Source organism: Podarcis liolepis (assembly GCF_965112155.1).
Source record: "Podarcis liolepis genome assembly, chromosome: 2".
Taxonomy (NCBI): Eukaryota; Metazoa; Chordata; class Lepidosauria; order Squamata; family Lacertidae; genus Podarcis; species Podarcis liolepis.
Window position 1 is genome coordinate 32,257,600 of NC_139555.1, and position 18,975 is coordinate 32,276,574.

At 41.4% G+C, this 18,975-nt stretch overlaps 1 protein-coding gene across 11 annotated transcripts in view; it reads left to right on the top strand.

Annotated features, from left to right (window-relative positions):
• The first annotated feature begins 18 nt into the window (after positions 1-18).
• Positions 19-18,975, top strand: part of MBTD1 (mbt domain containing 1) — a 56,003-nt gene continuing 37,046 nt past the window's right edge. For 5 of the 11 annotated variants that reach the window (XM_083487137.1, XM_083487145.1, XM_083487142.1 and 2 more), the window contains exons 1-6: positions 184-263; positions 6,413-6,472; positions 7,221-7,422; positions 9,477-9,616; positions 13,533-13,647; positions 14,266-14,351. In XM_083487137.1, the coding sequence (XP_083343263.1) occupies positions 243-263; positions 6,413-6,472; positions 7,221-7,422; positions 9,477-9,616; positions 13,533-13,647; positions 14,266-14,351 (624 nt within the window). In that variant the 5' untranslated portion in view covers positions 184-242. Of the gene's footprint in view, positions 264-6,412; positions 6,477-7,220; positions 7,423-9,476; positions 9,617-13,532; positions 13,648-14,265; positions 14,352-18,975 lie in introns of all 11 variants that reach the window. The other 6 variants (XM_083487140.1, XM_083487146.1, XM_083487141.1 and 3 more) reach the window with 4 other exon arrangements.

An 18,975-nucleotide genomic window follows, 5' to 3' on the forward strand; every position in this document is an offset into this window, starting at 1 on the left:
CTAATGTTGTTGATATTCTGGGGCTTGGAGTTGAATGTCTTTTCTCTCACACACTCTGCGCTCTTCCCCCCCGTTTAAAGTGAGAGGCTGAACTTTCCTCCTCCTCCAACCTGGCTCTGCCCCTCGGAAAGGGGAGGGGGAGAGTCCGGGGGGTGGGGGCTGAGCCGAGGGGGCGGGAGGGGGGGAGGAGGAGGAGGAGGTGAGCGGCGGCGGCAGCGGCATCCTTTGCCCATGAGGGCCTGATGGAAAACACAAAGGACCTGGTGAGTAGCGCAGAGCAGCCCCCTGGGGGGGTCGAGGGAGGCAGAGGCAGCGGCCAGCACCGGGCAGGGCAAGAGGCTTCGGCTTCAGAGCGGGGTGGCTGACCTGAGAGGCTTCAGGGGGTCACGCTGCTTTGGGTTCCCTTCCTGAGGGGCTGGGGGACCCACGCGAGAAATGGTGTGGGGGGCAGCCTTGCATTTTGTGCCGTGTGGGAGGGAAGTCAGCAGCAGTGGCGGGCTGAGAAAGGCAACTCTGGGCAGGGAGGAGGGTGGGATGTTCTGCGAGAAATGCTGCTCCGTATAAGCTACCTCTTCTCCATCTTCCCCGACCCACCCACCCGTGTTTTCTTACTCCCCACTCCACGGCAACATGTGCAAAAGTGGCGGGGACTTGAGAGAAACTTCTGCCTCCTGTCGGAGTGCGAGTGGTGCATTCATCGATGCCTCTTCGAGGTTTCCAGAGTCCCTTCCGCGTTCCTTTGGCTGCCCGTTCCTTGCGTGCTGTGTGTGCTGTGTAGAGAACTCGATACCTCTTTTTGTATGTGTGTTGGTACCTTGGCCAGTACTGCGGCTCCAGCGTTGCCCTAGTAGTTTAATGATCAAAAAGCGAGGAGATTTTGTGCCTCCTTGAGCATCTTGTGTACAGTGGTACCTCTGGTTACGTACTTAATTCGTTCCAGAAGTCCGTTCTTAACCTGAAACTGTTCTTAACCTGAAGCACCGCTTTAGCTAATGGGGCCTCCTGCTGCCGCTGCGCCGCTGGAGCACGATTTCTGTTCACATCCTGAAGCAAAGTTCTTAACCTGAATGCACTATTTCTGGATTAGCGGAGTCTGTAACCTGAAGCGTATGTAACCCGATGTACCACTGTATATGCTTTGCAAGGGGATGTGCAGACCAGTGTCCAACAAACATTTCATTTGATTGTTTTTAGAAGGTTGAATGTGGCCTTTGAGAGGATAGAGGAAATGTTTAGGTCTGCCAATGTTCAGTAGCGTAGAAGAGAAAACCTAGTAATCCGGGAAATGCCATGACAAGCCTTGGTTCTATTTCTTTATTTTCCTGTCATCCTTGCTACTTTTCCTCCCCTAACATTCACACTAATCTGTAGGATTCTGCAGCCCGCTTTGTTGCATACAAGCATCCTGGAGCAGAAAGTAAATGAGTCAGTTTTACCTTTCTCAGGGAAAGCTTTCAGAATTAATGTTATAATGAAGACTTTAAAGAGAAATTGCCAAATTAAGATATGCTGAATGCTGACAATGAGAAGTTTCACTGGATAAAGTACGAAAGTTGTAACTTTTTCATTTAAAATGCATTGACTTTAATGCATTATATTTGTGACGTTGAAATGCTGATATCAGCATAAAGTCTCATTTCCTTTGTTAAATGTGGCTTATTTGTAATTAAACTTAAAATGCAGAACATTCTGTTACGTATATAAAACCAGTGTGGTGTGTTGGAGTAAGATCTGGGATACCAGGGTTCAAATCACCTCTTGGCCATGAAGCTCAGTGAGTGACTCAGTCACTGCCTCTTAGCCTAGCTTATCTCACAAGGTTATTGTGAGATGAAATGGAGAGAGGGAGTACAATTTATGCCACCTTGAGCTCATTGGAGGGAAGTGGGATATTAACTTAGTAGCAATAATAAGTAAACATTGAGCCCTATTTTAATGTGTGTGTTAAGAGATACAGTAGTTTTAAAAGTTTTTTATTTGTGACAATGTTGCTTTGGACGCTGCTGATGCAGAGCTTTATTCTCAAACTTTTTAGCGCTTTCCTCCCTAACTTTCCATTCCATTATGTATCTAGACTAAACACCTTTTTTGTCTTAAGGCAGTCTTCCCCAGCCTGATACCCTCCAGATGTTGTTGGACTACAGATCCCTTTATCCCTGATTATTAGCCATGCTGGCTGTGGTTGATGGGAATTGGAATCCAAAACATCAGGAAAGCATTGGGTTGGGAAGGCTGTCTTAAATGACGTGTGTGGCTTTGTCTTGCCTTTCTACAATACTTGATTGGGCTTTAATAGGGAAACACTCATGTGCATGTATACTAACTATTCTCATTTGCTTCAGTCTCCTGCCCCCTTAATTTGTCCACTGTTCTCTATTCTGCCCATTGTGCATGGACTGTATACCAGAACATGGTAGCATGTCTGTCTTGCAAATCTTTTACATCCTTAAACAGAGCATCAGCAAATGCCTTACAAAAGCTTCTGAATGCATAGCTATTGGAGGGAACACTGTGTTCTCGATGTTGTGTTGTCAGTTAACATGAGAGAGCATTTGGATCTTACAGACCTAGCTGGTCCCCTATGTGAACTAATTATGCATTCTAGAATAGTCCCAAAGCCTTCTGTAATGTTTGTTGGTTCCTTGACAGATCTGTTGATATGGAAAGTGCTCACTGAGGGTAAAAGTTCTGAAAACTTCTGGATTAATGTATACTGGAAGACGACTGGGTCATACCTTCTGCTATCACTGATGGTACCAAAACACACAACAGCATGTGCATTAAATCTTATGGGCCAATCATGCAACCTGCTGCACTAACAATAGGTTTGTAGGATAAGGACCAATTATTATTCTGTTGCTGCAGTTCTTAAAACAAATTTTTATTGGCTTTACTTTTTATACAAATACAAGAACCATTAAACACTTATGCAGCAGTGCATCTAGTGGTGTTTTTTCTATCCATTGACTTTAGACATGAGCTTACACATTCAATGTTCAAACATATTACTTAATGTAATCTCTCCACTGAAAAGATTGAGCTGTTAGGATAACAATGTCTCGATTTTGGTCATTAACATAGCTAAAGAAAGGGCTCCACGTTTATTGGAAGGTGTCTCTTTTCATAAAGCCTTTAATTGTCCTCTTGTGTCTGGTGAGACGCTCAGACATTGCTGCACCCCAGATATTATTTTCCCAAATGCTCAGAGTTATTTCAGTCTGGTTCTTTTATTATTGAGCTATCACTAATCATGCTGTGGTCAGTAAGAAGCCTACTAGTTCTCTGTAGTGAAGGGTGGAGCCCAAGTCTATGTCCAAAGACAGTAAGGCTAAGATAGGATTTGGAGAAAGAGGTTGGCTTGTAATTGTGGATGTAATGCAGAATATTGCAAAATTTCCCACCAAACATGAATAAACCAAGTTTTCCATAACCATTCCAACATAAAGGGCAAAGGGAGGGATTAATTTTTGCCAGCCTGACTGTCACCTGGTGCCAGTGGAGGCCTCCTGTAAGCAAGCAGAGATTGTTTTGGGTGGTAATGGTCCAGAGACCTCATTTGTGATCTTCAACTGAGTGGCCTAATTCTGATTCCCATACAGTTTGAAGGCCTCCAGCACCCCCTGCTTCATGAACTAATAGATTGTTGTATATAGGGAAGTGGCATCTTTCAGGTCATATGCTGGTTACGGCTGCATTGTTATAATCTGTAATGATTAGCTATGGCTGTAAGACAGCAATGAGTTATTACTTTGACTTGTCAGTTGGTTGTTGTAGCTATGTAAAAATTGAGGTCATTGACAAATGTTGCCTAAAGTCAGTGCACGAAGCTGTTGTTTGACATGAGCTAGGCAGAAAAGAGGTGTTTAGAGATGGGGTTGGGAACTGCTTGTCTGCATGACATTACAGAAGATTTTTGGTCAATGTTGAAGCTATTTATGTTGGTGCAACATTATATGCATAATGTTTAGCACTACAGCAAATGATTATGTTGAAGTTGCTATTGAAAGGGATGAATGAGCTGTTGCTACAATTGATTCATATCAAAACCATTTTGTGCATCTTCACCGTCACACAACTTAAGTTTATCCTGTCTCTTTCTTGTTCTTCAGATTGCAAATGCCTTGGGATGAGGATGGATTTATTTATTTAGAACATTTATTGGCAGCCCAAGCGACAACGTCCTCTGGGTAGTTCACACAGAGTACAATTTAAACATTGATTTTCAGTGTTTTAATTAATCATTCCCTGCCCTTCAAAACTAGCACTAGCAGCATAACAGCATTTAAAATAAGAGAAAAACAATCAGTCTATGGGTATTCTGGGGCAATATGCAACTTGCTCTTCTTCGCCAGGACTTGTTAGATCCCTGAAATGTTTAAGCTGTAAGTTAAACTAGAAAGAATTGTAGTCTGTGGCCATAATAGTTTTTAAAAGTGGACAATCATTGCAGCATATATTTAAGTAACTGTATTAGTTATGCTGCAAATGTAATCAAGTTCTGTGGTGCCTTAACTGCACTTGGGATAGTGGTCTCTAGCTCTCTCTCTTTTAAGTTCTCAATACCATGCTGCTATGCAAACTTGCCACCCAAGATGAATAAAATTCCAGTGGGTGATCATCACAGAAATGCTAGTACTTCTTTAAAATTATAGCAGAAATTATAATAAAACATACTATGTATGTAACATGGATGGATGTTTCTAATTTTGTGAATGTCCAGATATGTAATTTTTTCAGGCTTTCCATCTCCTGACAAAATTTACTGTGACTTTTGCTGTGGAACATTGTATTTACTTATCCTGCCTCACCCTACAAATTATGAAAGTTGCTGTGTGAATAAGTGTATGTCAGGTACTCATGTGTAATACAGCCATTACATTTTCACAGGCTCTTCTGTCATCCCAGTAGCACTTCAAGTTTGCATGACTATACTTTGCAGGTTGCAATCACTATCTTTTTCTCTTAATGATGCTCAGGTTGTGTCTAATAGTCATAAGCAGTATAATAGTTATGGGACAGAGATAGCTTTGGTTGCCTTGGTGGATAACTGAACAATGAGAACTGGACAGGGGGAGTGTGTCCCAGTTGATTCTGCTGGACCTCTTGGTGACTTTCAAAGCCATTGACCATGGTAGCCTTGCTGGGATAGGACTTGGAGGCCCTGTTTTACAGTGGTTCCATTCCGTCCAGGAGGGGCCAACCCAGAAGTTAGTGCTGGAGGACTCTTGTTTGACGCCTTGGCTGTTGGCTTGCGCAGTCCCTCAATGTTACGTTTTGTCCCTCATGCTATTTAACATTTACATGAAACCACTGGGAGAGGTAGTCCAGAGTTTCAGGGTTCAGTGTCACCAGTATGCTGATAACACTCAGCCCTATTTCTCCTTTCCACCTAAATCCAAGGAAGCTGTCTTGATTGTAAACTGGTGTCTGTGATCAGTAATGGACTGGATGAGGGTGAGCAAATTGAAATGTAATCTACAGGTAGGCAAGACATAGATGCTCTTGGTCAGTCAGAAGGCATAACAGGGAACAGAGATTCCACCTGTGCTAGGTGGGATAGCACTCCTTCTGAAGACACAGGTTTGCTATGTCTGGGCATACTTCTGGATTCAGCCCTGATCATGTTCGCCCAGGTTTCTTTGGTGACCAGGAGTACATTTGCACAGCTAAAGCTAGGGTGCTGGCTGTGCCTGTTCCTTGAGATGTCTGATTTGACCACAGGGACACATGCCTTAGTTACATGCCATTTGGAATACTGTAATGCCCTCTTCTTGGGAATGCCTTTGAAAAGTGTATTGCTCTAAATGTTGTACATTCAAATACTGCTGACAGGTCTGGAACTGTTATGAGTGGAAGACACTATTTTTCAGTGGTCTGCTCCTTCCTAATTGCTCAATATTGGAAGGTAGCATTTGATGACTTCTGTTCAACTATATACCTACTGTATAACATAAGGAACTACTTTGTCCATCCTGCTATAGAATGGGATTGTCTGATTTATGGATTGGGGTGCTATTGATATGTGGATAAAAACTGGAATTATTATTTTGTTTTTACAATGATTTCAGGAGTGGCATTTGTTTTAGCAAATAAAATGTGTAGCATGATCTGCAGTATGCAAGGGATATCTCCTTACTAATGGCATTCTGAGATTGCGCATGGTAGAGCAGCCATTCATATAAAATCTAACTTTTGTGATGCTTGTATTCTTCTATCTCTGTCAGTTGCCATGGAAGTGTTTCTATGACAAATCATTAACTTTATGGGAATAGTCTACTTCAAAGACTGAGAATATGTGATGGAAACAGATGAGGGGTGGGTTGTGCTTAGTGGCTAACAAAAGGGGGGAAATGGACCCTAGAAGTTGCAAAGAAGAACAATGATACACTCTGGCTCTGGCTTTTCTCTCTAGTTCTGGTGTGAAATGAGAATATACCACAGAAAAGCTCCACAGTTTTCTGAAGAGAAAATGGTAGGTCAGTGAGCTTAATTCCCTTCTCTGGGTTGTTACGTGGGGTTGCATCAAGTGTGGTGTAGTGGTTAGAGTGTCGGACTAGGACCTGGGAGACCCGGGTTCAAATTTCCACACAGCCAAGAAGCTCACTGGGTGACCTTGGGCCAATCACCTGGTCTCAGCCTAGCCTACTTCAGCTAATGTATGCTGCCTGCTGGTTAGCCAAAAGTGGATGAACTGTTGATAAACAATGCTGGGTATACCAACACATGATAAACTTACCCTTGAATTCTGCAAAGACTATTGAGGACTTTGGTGGCATAATTGAAATCCGTAACTTCAGGACTGATGCATTCTACAGAGAAGCTAGCAAACCAACATAATTTTTGTATAGCTCATTGCTTTACATTTGCCTATATGTAAAGCAACCTAAGTGCTCTTCTGTGATTTCTACAGTGGAATATATAAGGGTAATAAATTAAATGTTTGTGTTTGGTTATTGAACATAATTTTGTTGGGTGCTCATCCTGAATATTGCTTTGTGTAGTGCAAAGTATTTCATTTTTAGTTTATTGTATACCATTGCACCTATGTAACACTTGCAAATTGCTTTTCATTTTGTCTGTCTACATGTGTTGTTTCTCTGTGTAACTTAAGATTATATAGTATGGATCTTCCACACTCAGTAGAAACCTGTTAAAATGCTGAAATATCTCTTTCAGATCCTTTTGTTGAGAGGTTTTAACATTTTAGCTTTTCTTTTTAGACTGAACATTCTTCAAGATCTGAAAGGAAGAGACGTGATTCGTTCGGGATGTTTGATGGTTATGATAGCTGTAGTGAGGATACCAGTAGTAGCTCAAGCTCTGATGAGAGTGAAGAGGAAGTTGCACCCTTACCCTCAAGCCTCCCAATTATCAAGAACAATGGACAGGTCTACACATATCCAGATGGCAAATCTGGCATGGGTGAGTGCATGATTTTTCAGTGGAATGCTAAATCAAATGACCACTTCTTATTTGTATGGTGCCAACTTCTTTTTTCTGCTTGGATGTTAGGAGCAGTGACCAAAGACTGATGCGCATATGTGTCGCTTTGTGTGAAGACTGTTCTACTGTTTCATGTCACTAAACTAAAGCTAAACTGCTCCTAGACAACCATAGAAGTGTGCTTAAGTCCTAACAAAGTGTGTGCATGATTCCTTCCTTTAGCATGCTTACAGAAAAATATTCACAGTTCAGGAAGAAGGGGACATCACCACACCTGAAAACTTAAGAGATATAGGCTTGGATCCATAGTTCCCATAGGTGGTAATCAACTACACTCACTCAGAGAAGGCTTACTGAAATTAATGAATCTAACTTAGTCATGTTCAGTAATTTCAGTGGATCTGCTCTGAGTAAACTTGAATATCACCCCCTGAGTTCCCCTCACATGGCATTCTCACTGGAGAAGTGGAGGAGGTGAATTTCGTCTGTTCCTGCATCTTATTGCACACACTGAATAGTTGTTCTGGTGGCTTGTGGGACCATCTTGAAGAGTGTTGAGGTGCTCTTGGGGGAACAGGAAGCAGCAACAACTGTCGCCTTCCCTTCCTCCAGTGGGAGCCTGTACTGAATCTCAATTCCTTCCATTTGTGGAAGTTGCACCTTGGATCCAGCCCATTGGAGAGGTGGCACACACTCCTTTACCAAGGAAGCCACAAACTAGACCATCTAGCATTTCTTCCCAAGCCATGCTCCAGATTTCCTCTCCATGCCTGTGCATGCACACAAAGTTCACAAAAATTGATACAGAAGAGGTTCTAATCCCAGTTAGGATAGTAGGGGGCAATATAAGAAAAGAAGAGCAAGATTTGGGATGTGGGAAGCTTGTGTGTGTGTGTGTTGCGTGTTGCCTTTTATCTGAGGATCACAGGGTGGGTGACAGTATAAAAACTAAAAAATACACAACATAGTAACAAACAAGACAATAACACACCCCAGCTATTTAAAAACTTAACTGTTTTTATGAAATCAAATGTTTCAAGTAATTGTTTCTAGTGCAGTATGCTGTTTATTAGGGCTTGGCAATATCTGGTTTTCAACAACGTGGTATATCATCAGCTAAACATCGTGATATACCAGTTGAAGTAAGGTTGTAACTATGTAGAGGCGAATGGGGTAATGTGCCTGCAACTGCTACTACTTTGGGGTCTAAAACTGATACATGTTTACTTACCTTTAACATATTGGGACAACTGTTATTTTATAGTACAGAGCAACAGGGGCATCAGGAATCATGCGAGAAGTGATGACCGGCTTCATAGTTTTCCCCACACCACAGGTTTTTTTTACAAAGCACACACATACATAATGATTCGTGATACATCACCATGTCAGATATTATGAAACCATTATCACGATGCAGACCGCAAACCAATTTTGGATGATATATCAATACATTGCCCAGCCCTACTGTTTGTAGCATACTTGTGGAGGATGCCTTCACCCAATTTTGGAAGGGTTTCCCCCTCAGTCTGCACATTGAGTGCAGGCCCCTGACTCTCCTGAGAGCCTTTATGGAGGGCTGCTGGGGAGAAGAGAAGAAGGAGCAGGGAGGTCAGCTTCTGCCAGCCTTCTTCTGTGGGTTAGATCTGGAGAAAAGCACGTTATGCGCAAATAAATAAATATTTTGGAAGATTCAAACTTTTTTGTACAGTGGAAGTGGTAGTTCATTCTCTTCAACAGAAACGACTCTCCCATGTCAAATTAAGGAAAGAGGAAGAGAAAGAAGTCCAAGATAAAAAGCTGTTTAGAATCTACATAGAAGCTATTGAATATCTGATTGATGAAGGATTGTATTATAAAGATAATATATAATGCATATTTATATTTGGGGTGTGTCTAAGTGTTGATAGCCAACACACAGTTTGAGTTGACTATCTTCTATGTGGACTGCATAGAGCCATGGCTGCTTGACAATGAATGTGGCACTTTATAGTATAGATGTAATACATTGGCCATCTTTCTCCCTTTATCAGCTACCTGTGAAATGTGCGGGATGGTTGGTGTCAGAGATGCCTTTTACTCTAAAACCAAGCGCTTCTGCAGTGTTTCCTGCTCAAGAAGTTACTCATCGAACTCTAAGAAGGCCAGCATTCTGGCCAGACTTCAGGTAACGGTACAGTCACAGTTTTATTATCTTTATTATATAGATAAGCTTTAAAACAGATTTGTTACAACGCAGATTAATGCATTTATTTATTTTTTAAAGTTAATTGCTTTTAAGTTAAATATAATATGAGAGCCCTATTGGATTGGACCCAAAAGTCAGTATCTGGTATCCAGCATTGGCTAACCAGATGCTTCCCATAAGCAGGTGTGAAGGCAACAGCCCTTCTTTGTTTATCAACAGCATTAAGCGCCTGCTTAACACTCATCTGTTCATTCAGGCATTTGCTGCTTATTAATTAATTAACTTGTCCATAATATTGCAATTTCCAGAAGGATAGCAGCATTGGCCTCCTGTAGGAAAAACAACAAAATGTGTGGTGCCTTAAAACTAACACATTCATTATGGCTCTAGCTTACTTTATCAGACGCATGAAGTGAAATCTTAGTTGGCAGTTGTGTAAATAACCAAACTGTAAGGTGAAAGTTGAATGACAATGAGATGCCTTGGAAGGCAGGCTTGTGCTTGCTCACAGACAGCCCCCAAAACCTAAAACAGTTACTCAACCATCAACAAAAAGCCACATAGCAGAGATAAGGACACTAGAGCCCAACTCCCATGTCCACTGTGGCAACACTGTAGCAGGATAGAATAATGTCATCCACAACTTCAGGGGCTCATTTGCCTGCTCGTCTTCCAGTGTGATTTATTCCATTATCTGCCAATAATGTCCTTCTACATAGGACAGCCAGTTAAGTCTCTGTGCAAAAGAACAGAAATAGATAGACACAAATCTGCTAACAGAAATGGCAGTATTCATAAACCTGTAGGGGAATGCTTTAATATTTCAGGACACTCTGTAACTGACCTTAAGGTGGCCATTCTGGAATGAAGGAAGTTAAAAGATGTGGGTGGCGCTGTGGGTTGAACCACAGAGCCTAGTACTTGCCGATCCCCATGACAGGGTGAGCTCCTGTTGCTCGGTCCCTGCTCCTGCCAACCTAGCATTTCGAAAGAACGTCAAACTGCAAGTAGATAAATAGATACCGCTCCGGCAGGAAGGTAAATGGCATTTCCGTGTGCTGCTCTGGTTCGCCAGAAGCAGCTTAGTCATGCTGGCCACATGACCCGGAAGCTGTACGCCGGCTCCCTCGGCCTATAGAGCAAGATGAGTGCCGCAACCCCAGAGTCGGCCACGACTGGACCTAATGGTCAGGGGTCCCTTTACCTTTTACCACATGAAACAGCTGAGTTAGAATTTATCAGTAAGTTAGATGGTATGAGTTCTAGGTTTGCCCTTGTTTGTGTGGACAAACTTTTTCAGTTTGGTGAAACGATCTCTGCCATAGATTTTAAAATAATACAGAATAACCACCTGTCTTCATTTGTTGTTTTTGTACTGTTTTCAAAACTGTTTTTAGTTTGTGTTTGTCTTGAAATGCATATGGAAGGCAATTTGTAAATTAATGAATTAAATAAAATGCAGAGAGGGCAGGATTCAACGAAGTTGTTGCGATGGGAGAACAAGGTCTGTTTGCACACTGGGGCTGCTCTCCACCACCACCCCACCCCACCTAAATCTGCTTTGCAGAGCTGGGAGAACCTCCATAACAGGTTTAGGAGGCGTGTGGGAGGAAGGGCAGGAAATATTGTTGCGCAAATGGACCTTTCCCCCCATGTGCACTTAGTACTAAGTTGGATTTCACCCAAAGGATTTTTATTATGCTACATGTGTTAATTGACTTACCTCTGCCAGGGATATCTGACATCTATTATTGTTTCTTATGAATGGTTCTCTGGCCCATTATAGTTGTAATTCAATTACCTCAGCAAAGCTGGGTAAATTATTATCAATCTGCGGTTAGAAAAGTGTGCCTACATGTTTAAGCTCTTATTATCACAGTCCGTAATCTTTGTATCTCATTGCCATTCAGCTCCCACCTTACAGTTTTCATCCTCTGTATACCTGCCAACTAAGATTTCGCTTTATGCATCTGAAATAGGCTTGAGTCCACAAAAGTATATATCACAATAAATCTTGTAGTGTTTGAGGTACCACAAGGCTTAGTTGTGTTTATTGGCTATAGTAGTTACATTTTATTGTATTGTAATATTTTATAATGTGGATTGTATTGTGTGTATATGTTGTATGTTTACATAATGTAAACTGCTGTTAGATAATACAGAAAAAGAGCATTGCAGAAATGTTTAAATTAAAACCACTCACCACTTGAATCTAACCTAGTGGTTGTTACCACTTCTCAGTAAAACAAACTCTGTAAGTTTGTTATGTGTACAAATCAAGAAGTACAAACAATTATTTGGAGGATCAGGAATGAGCCACTATAGTAATAGTAATAATGATGATGGTGATGATAATTATTATTACTATTGCTGTTACTATTATTATTATTATTTATACGCCACCCATCTGGCTGGGTTTCCCATCTATGCATGACTTCCTCTTCCTTTTGCATAATGAACTTAATAGATGTTGACTGATTTGTCAAACCACATTTTGCCATGACAGCAAAACTAGCAAAGTTGTTTGAGTGACCTATCTGAACCAGGATCAGACAGTTCATGGACAGATTCTTCCATTCCAAACCATTATTTGGAGGCTAAGAAAATGTGATACTGGAATGTATTTATTTAATAAGTTAATGTAAGTTAGTGTGTACGAATGTAGTTTTAGTTACATCGGGTTGTGTACAACACTGCTGTTCTACTCACACAACATACTTCCACATGTGCAATGGAGATGACCCTTCTCTCCTCTCTTGTGAAACCCCTCCAAATCTGTTCCAGAGAGTTAGGGGACCCTCTGGAGCAGATTTTGTGGGCATGCAGGGAGAAAGAGGATGTCCTGTTAAATAAGGGAGACGCTGCTCATGCAGCATTACCTTCTTTACATCTTCCTTTCAAACAGCTGCATTGATATCACTGTGCATATATGTCGGAGAACACTTTTAACTACAAGCTTCAGATACACAGATGAGATTGGACTGAAGAATGCTAATCTCTAGTTCCCCCCTCCACTCCATTACGTAATGGGTGTAAAAGTTGCTTTAAAGCTCGGTAGTCCAAATACTTTCAATTGGCTTCTGCAAAAGCTGGTGTAAGAATAATAATAAAATTTTATTTAAAAATTCCATCATGTTTGCAATGTGCAGTTTTGCGAATGTATAATGCCAGCCTTGAAGGAAAGATTGTACAATGGATTTAACTGCCGAGAGCTATTTGCACCTGCGGTGTTAGATATCCTTCTAACAGCAGAATACTAATGCATTTTCATCTGAGAGCGCTTGTTAAGCTTGAAAGATCATGACTAATTCCATTGCTCTCTCCAAATCCTAGTTCAAGAGTTTTGAATAATTAGGATTCGGTGTTACTTGTAATGTTAGAATGCAGTGATCAGAAACACGATTTTTATATATTAAGCTTATAAGCTACATTCCCCCCCCCCCCATTTTTGCTTGTGTTTACTTTGAGACATCAAAAATTAAAGAAGATATCATGCCTTGATAGGTTTGGGTAGCATCTGTTAGTTTGTACAGCCCTTCACTGAAACAAAAGATATTTTTGTCTGCGTTTTGTGCTTGGATTGCACATCAGTTTTGTAGCATATGGAATGCATGCTACACCTTTCCTATTTTTGTCAGTGCACAAATGCCACTTGGTTATAGTAACATTCAGTATTTAAAGAAAATTCAAATTAATGTTAAAATAGCAGCAGGCTAGGCGGTCTTTTGAATGGGATTTACCTAGCCCAGAAACTTCTTTTTTTAAAAAAAAAAGCTTTCTGATGAATTCTGTTTCTGAAACTGCAGTGTTACATTTTGTGCAGCAGATTTCCAGAAAGCCTGCTTCTAAAACGTCTTGATGTGAGTTTGAAAAGAACCTTATTCAGCTCTTGTTGTTTTAGGGAAAACCTCCAACAAAGAAGGCTAAAGTGCTACAAAAACAACCTTTAGTTGCTAAATTAGCTGCATATGCCCAATACCAAGCAACGGTACAGAACCAATCAAAGACGAAAACAGGTAACATGGAGAAGTCTCTGAGGAATTATTATTGGGTTAACATTCAGTTTTTCAGCTTTGGGGAATAATTTCAAGAAGAATGGTAAGGTTTTTCTAACCACATATTTCAGCAATTTCCAAGTGAATAAGAGGAATAAAGTTTGCTAGTATTGTGGGGTGGGGTCTTTCATCTGAAGCTGAAGGGCATTGGTTGTTGGGGTGAACCTGTGAAACATTCTGAGGGGCTTGGCTCATGTGCCTTGCTTTCTACCCTTTCAGCTGTATTGGCATTTTCAACAGAACACATTGGCTGCTCTAGGGGTAGATAGATTTCTTTCCCATACTGCTATATCCATTTGACTGGATATAATAACTAACTGTCATATGAATCCTGTTTTGTTTTTGCTTCTGGCCTACATTAATTAGTTCCAGTCTAATCTATATTCTTTTGTAAAAACAAGTTAATTTTCTAGAGGATTTTCTTTGGATAATCCACCATATTCACCTTGTGGTCATGCTTACAACCGTGCATTTCTGTTTCCTCCCCCAACCTAAAAGAGACTGGAAATGAATTTATATGTATTAAAAATATATTTAGTAAATTATGTACCCATTGCTAAATAAAGTAACTCTTTCTAGCATCTGTTCCAGTGGAAGGCTTCAGTTGGGGCAACTACATCAATAGCAATAGTTTCACTGCCGCTCCTGTTAATTGTTTTAAGCATGTAAGTATGTTGCCTTTGATTTTATTATTTCTAGTAAATAGCTATGAAATAATTGCAACAGAGAATTTACAAATACCCTGGTGAGAGTAGACTTCCCCTTCGTCCTACAGCTCCCTCTTCACTCCCCCAAATCTGCTTCTGAGAGCCCACCATTAAAGCAAATTTGGGGGGTATGTGAGGGGCTGCAGTTGGTGGGGAGTGAGAAAGTGTTGCTGGCAGACTAGCACAACTAGATTTTATCCTATGGCTTTCCCCCAATCCTTAGGCATATATGAAATTTTACTGATCTAACAACTGCAATCTTGGGAGCTTCCATTTCAAAGATGCATGATGCTATCCAGTTTAAATGCTACCTGTCAAAGCTGTGTGCAAAGTTTCAAAGCAAGTTTTGGATGTGGTTCTTGCCTTTGTGCATAGAGCCGATTTACATACTAAGAAACTGTCTTGAAATCTTGTGGACCTTGAGAAGCAGCCCAGTTAATTGAAACCAAGTTAGTCTATTGGTTTGTCAGGCTTGGGTGGGGACCTCAGCCCAGCCCAATCAAACAAAGTCCTTTGAAACTGCCTGCAGATCTTCTGTGAACAAAACAGAGCTCTGCACTGTCTCTCCTTAGAAGCAGCTGGAATTCAAAACAAGCGTGTTTTTCAGGTTAGTTTCACAAGAAGGAACATGTTGTAATATGCCACTCTGTCAGTAGTAAGGTGCATTGTATACAAGGCTACATAATAACGATAAGGTTGTTCCTTTTCTATAACAGAGGTCAAGATCAATAAATTGCTTTATTAGCAAATAGGCAGGCACATCCACAGCAAGGTTGTTTTAGGAATGGGTTCAAGTGATGCTTGTAAAACAAGACTGGTTTGGCTTCTGAGTGTGCTCTTGCCAGTGGAAGAAGAACCGATTTTTACCCATTCCTCTCCCCTCTATTGCACTGGAGGGGAAATGGGCGTAAATTTGTGGCCTTTCTCCCACCCTTCTGCTGGATGGGAAGTTTTCTGTGAATGGAGAGATAACTTCAGTTCATGGAAGTCAAACTTTCAATCCAAGTCCCTCTTCTCTAAAGCGTCAATTGTGATGAGTTCAATATTTCCTTTGTGCTGCATGTAGGGCCAATTTAATCATTAAAATGGTGGGCTGTAATCATCAGGATTAGGAATATCACTTTGTCCTGTGTTTTTATTGTTCTTAACATTCATAATTTTAAAAGACAAATTCTACTGCCATACTCATCCCTTTCCATGATCCCATTCTCTCAGCACATTGTAGCTGCTAGATCAGAGGAAGCAAATGTGATAACAGTAATTCTGACTGGGTTCCTTCAATCCCTTTTATGAATGACGCATGACCAAAATGAGGCAGGTGCTTAATCTTTTTTGCCTTGTAGTAGTTTACTGTTGCCACCTGCTTGTTTAACTCGTTGGTGGTGCAAGTCATGCACTGTCAATGACTTTAGGCATGTTGGGAGAGAAGAGGCCAAAATCAGCAAGCACCAAGGGTGTGGCTGCAGCAGAAAGACAAATGATTTGTATCAGCAAGCAGAGATTGTTTCCTTCAACCAAAGAAACCCGTGCAGCATGTGAGAGAGGAAGGATAGCTGCCTTCTTGATGGTCTGGTTATCCCTGACAGACTGGTTTGCTTAAAAAAAAAAAAAAAGTTGAAGCAATTTAAATTTATATATGTTTCTGGGGATTGTGGAATTGTCTTTAAGGTTGCAATCCTACATATGCTTTATTAGGAGTAAGGCCCATTAAACACAGTGGGAATATCTTTTAAGTATAGAATTAAGTTGAAGGTTTCATATAAATAAATTAAGACTATGAGTTTTCAGAACAGAACTTCGTATTTATTAAACCACTAATTTTCAGACTCCATTTGTTTCATGTGCAAGACACAGAAAAGCTAGTGGGATACCTTGGGTGAGCAGTCATATTCTTGGAAAAGAATTCCTTTTGATTAACCCACCCACCCACATTATACTTGCCCCTGTATTTTGGAGGGACAAGTGTCACTGGGGGATATTGCCTGGAATAGTGACTTAAGGGGGCACTGATTGTACATTATATTTGTATCTCAGGTTTCAGTTCAAAAGTAACTTTCAAAGCAACTATCACTGAAACATACAATAAAATCCAACAAACAACAATTAATGAAACAATCAGTTACTCTAACAGCAAAAGTATGGTTTAAATTGTATGCATTAAAATATCTAGAAAATAAATTCAGTTTCACATGGTCTCTAACATAGCGGGCACCATATGATTGTCCCTGCAGAGAACATTCTGCTGTTTGACACCCCCAGCAAGAAGTCTGGTATGTTTAGCCAGTAGAGAAGAAGTGGAGGGAAGCACAATGGCACTTTTCAAATATGTGGAAAAACGTGTCACATAGAAGAGGGCAAAGATCTGTCCTGTGCTTCTCAGAGGGCAGAAGTAGATCTAGTGAGCATAGATTACAGGAGGGTAGATTTCACTGAGCATTGTGAAAAACCCCTTGACAGTAAGAACAGTTTGAGGATGGAACCAGTTACTTAGTTGGGGTGGGTGAATGGGCAAGCTGTCACCGGAGAGCTTAACATAGAGGCTGGACAGCCATCTCTTGGGTTTGCTGTAGCTCTGGCATACAAGCCCCCTCCAGTTCTGATTTTATGATAGTTCTACTGCATCTCCTCCGTTGGGTGATAATTGAGGACTTGGGGGTGTCCTTTCTCCCTCCTCTTAAAGAGCAGCAGAAGAGTGAATTATGAGCTTTACCTAGCCAAGAATACATGGGTCAGCTCTGTGGCAGTGAAGGTGCAAGGGTGGACAAGTGCTCTTTGGTGCTTGCCTGCTACTTGCACTTAGGTACGTTGCTGTGTCACAGACTTTGTAGCTGCTTTTTCACCAGCGTTTTGCTTTGGCTGGATGTCAATCTGCTCTGCATGCAGAGTGTCCCAGGTTCAATCTTCTGCATCTCCAGAAGAAGCTGGGAGAGACCTTTGCCTGAAATCCTGGGTGCTGCCAGTCATTGTAAACAGTACTGAAGTAGATGGATCAATGGTCTGCCATGCGTAAGGCAGCCTCTGTGTTTCTATATTTGAGCATGCTCTGGTGTACGGTGTAGTATTATAGAAATAACGGTGATTTATGAGGAAGGAGACCACAATTAGATGTTGTATGTTCTCTTAATTCTTTCAGTTCAGCCTAGCATAGGCAGATGACAATACGTGTCTCAGAATTTCATCCTGAATTCCTTGCTTTATATGGTGAACAACACAGTAATGAGGATTGTGTTCTGCTGCTCATACTTTCAATAACTATCAACAACATAAAAGTACAGGAGGTTTTTTGGGGGGACGGGGAGATATCTAATGAAGCTAAATGACTCACAAATGAATTATGCAAGACCTTGTATGCATTTGGAACCTAATTTTAAGGTATTTCCTAAATTGAGGTAGGGAGCTAGATCCAGTCAGTTGGCCGGATCTTGCATTGCTGCACTCTTGGGCCATTTTGGTGGTGGGGCCCTCCCACCTGACTGTCATCTGACTTCACTATGATGTTAGGTGACCCATTTTTCCTTTGTAGTGTGGCAACTGGGCTACATAGAAATTCTAAGCCAAGTGGGGGTTGAAGTTACCCCCAGTAAGCTGATAGTAGCTGACTCCAGGCTCCATTTTTGGGTGGAATCAGCTGTGGTAACTCAGTAGCACAGCATATTTGAGCTGGTTTACTTTTGGTGATGGTTAGCTGATTGGTTGTGCACTGGCGAGGGAGCCTACCTGTCACCATCAGGAGTGCCTTTAAAAGTTCCCAGTTGTGCACTGGCAGTATGCCTTTACCTGCCCCTCATCTGATGCAGCATTTGTGGGGCTGTGGTTTGGGGGAAATGGCCTTGCAGACCAAATTGGGACCCCTGCCAGATGTAATTAGATCTATGGGCTGGAGGTTCCCCATACCTACCCTAAATGGATGTGCCTATTAAAACAGAACTATGTAGGCAGCACAGACCATTGCAACAAACTGTTCTGATAGCATTTCACGCACAATCTGCTATTGATTGTGCTGGTCAACACAGTCATGTTTTTAATCTTAGTTTCCATGCCTGAAGTCATCTGTACGTATATTCTGTTTCAAAATCTACCTCCAAGAGCGTGCACACTTGCAAACTTGCAAATCGGCATTCAAAACCATCTCTAGCAGCTATATGTTCAGTGTGGTGTAGTGGTTAAGAGCGGTGGTCTCGTAATCTGGTGAACCGGGTTCGATTCCCTGCTCCTCTACATGCAGCTGCTGGGTGACCTTGGGCCAGTCACACTTCCCTGAAGTCTCTCAGCCTCACTCACCTCACAGAGTATTTGTTGTGGGGGAGGAAGGGAAAGGAGATTGTTAGCCGTTTTGAGACTCCTTAGGGTAGTGATAAAGCGGGATATCAAATCCAAACTCTTCTTCTTCTTGATGTTGAGGAGGAAATGAGCTTCGTTACTTTTAATTCATTCCACTGTGCCCATATAAACAGGTATAGGGATTGCAGATGACTCTACGTAGTAACATATAGTACATTAAATAGGCTGCCTTGTAATTAGCATTCAGATGTTCCACAAAGGAGCGCAAATGCTTCCTCTTATTTATGTCCTAATTGCTGCT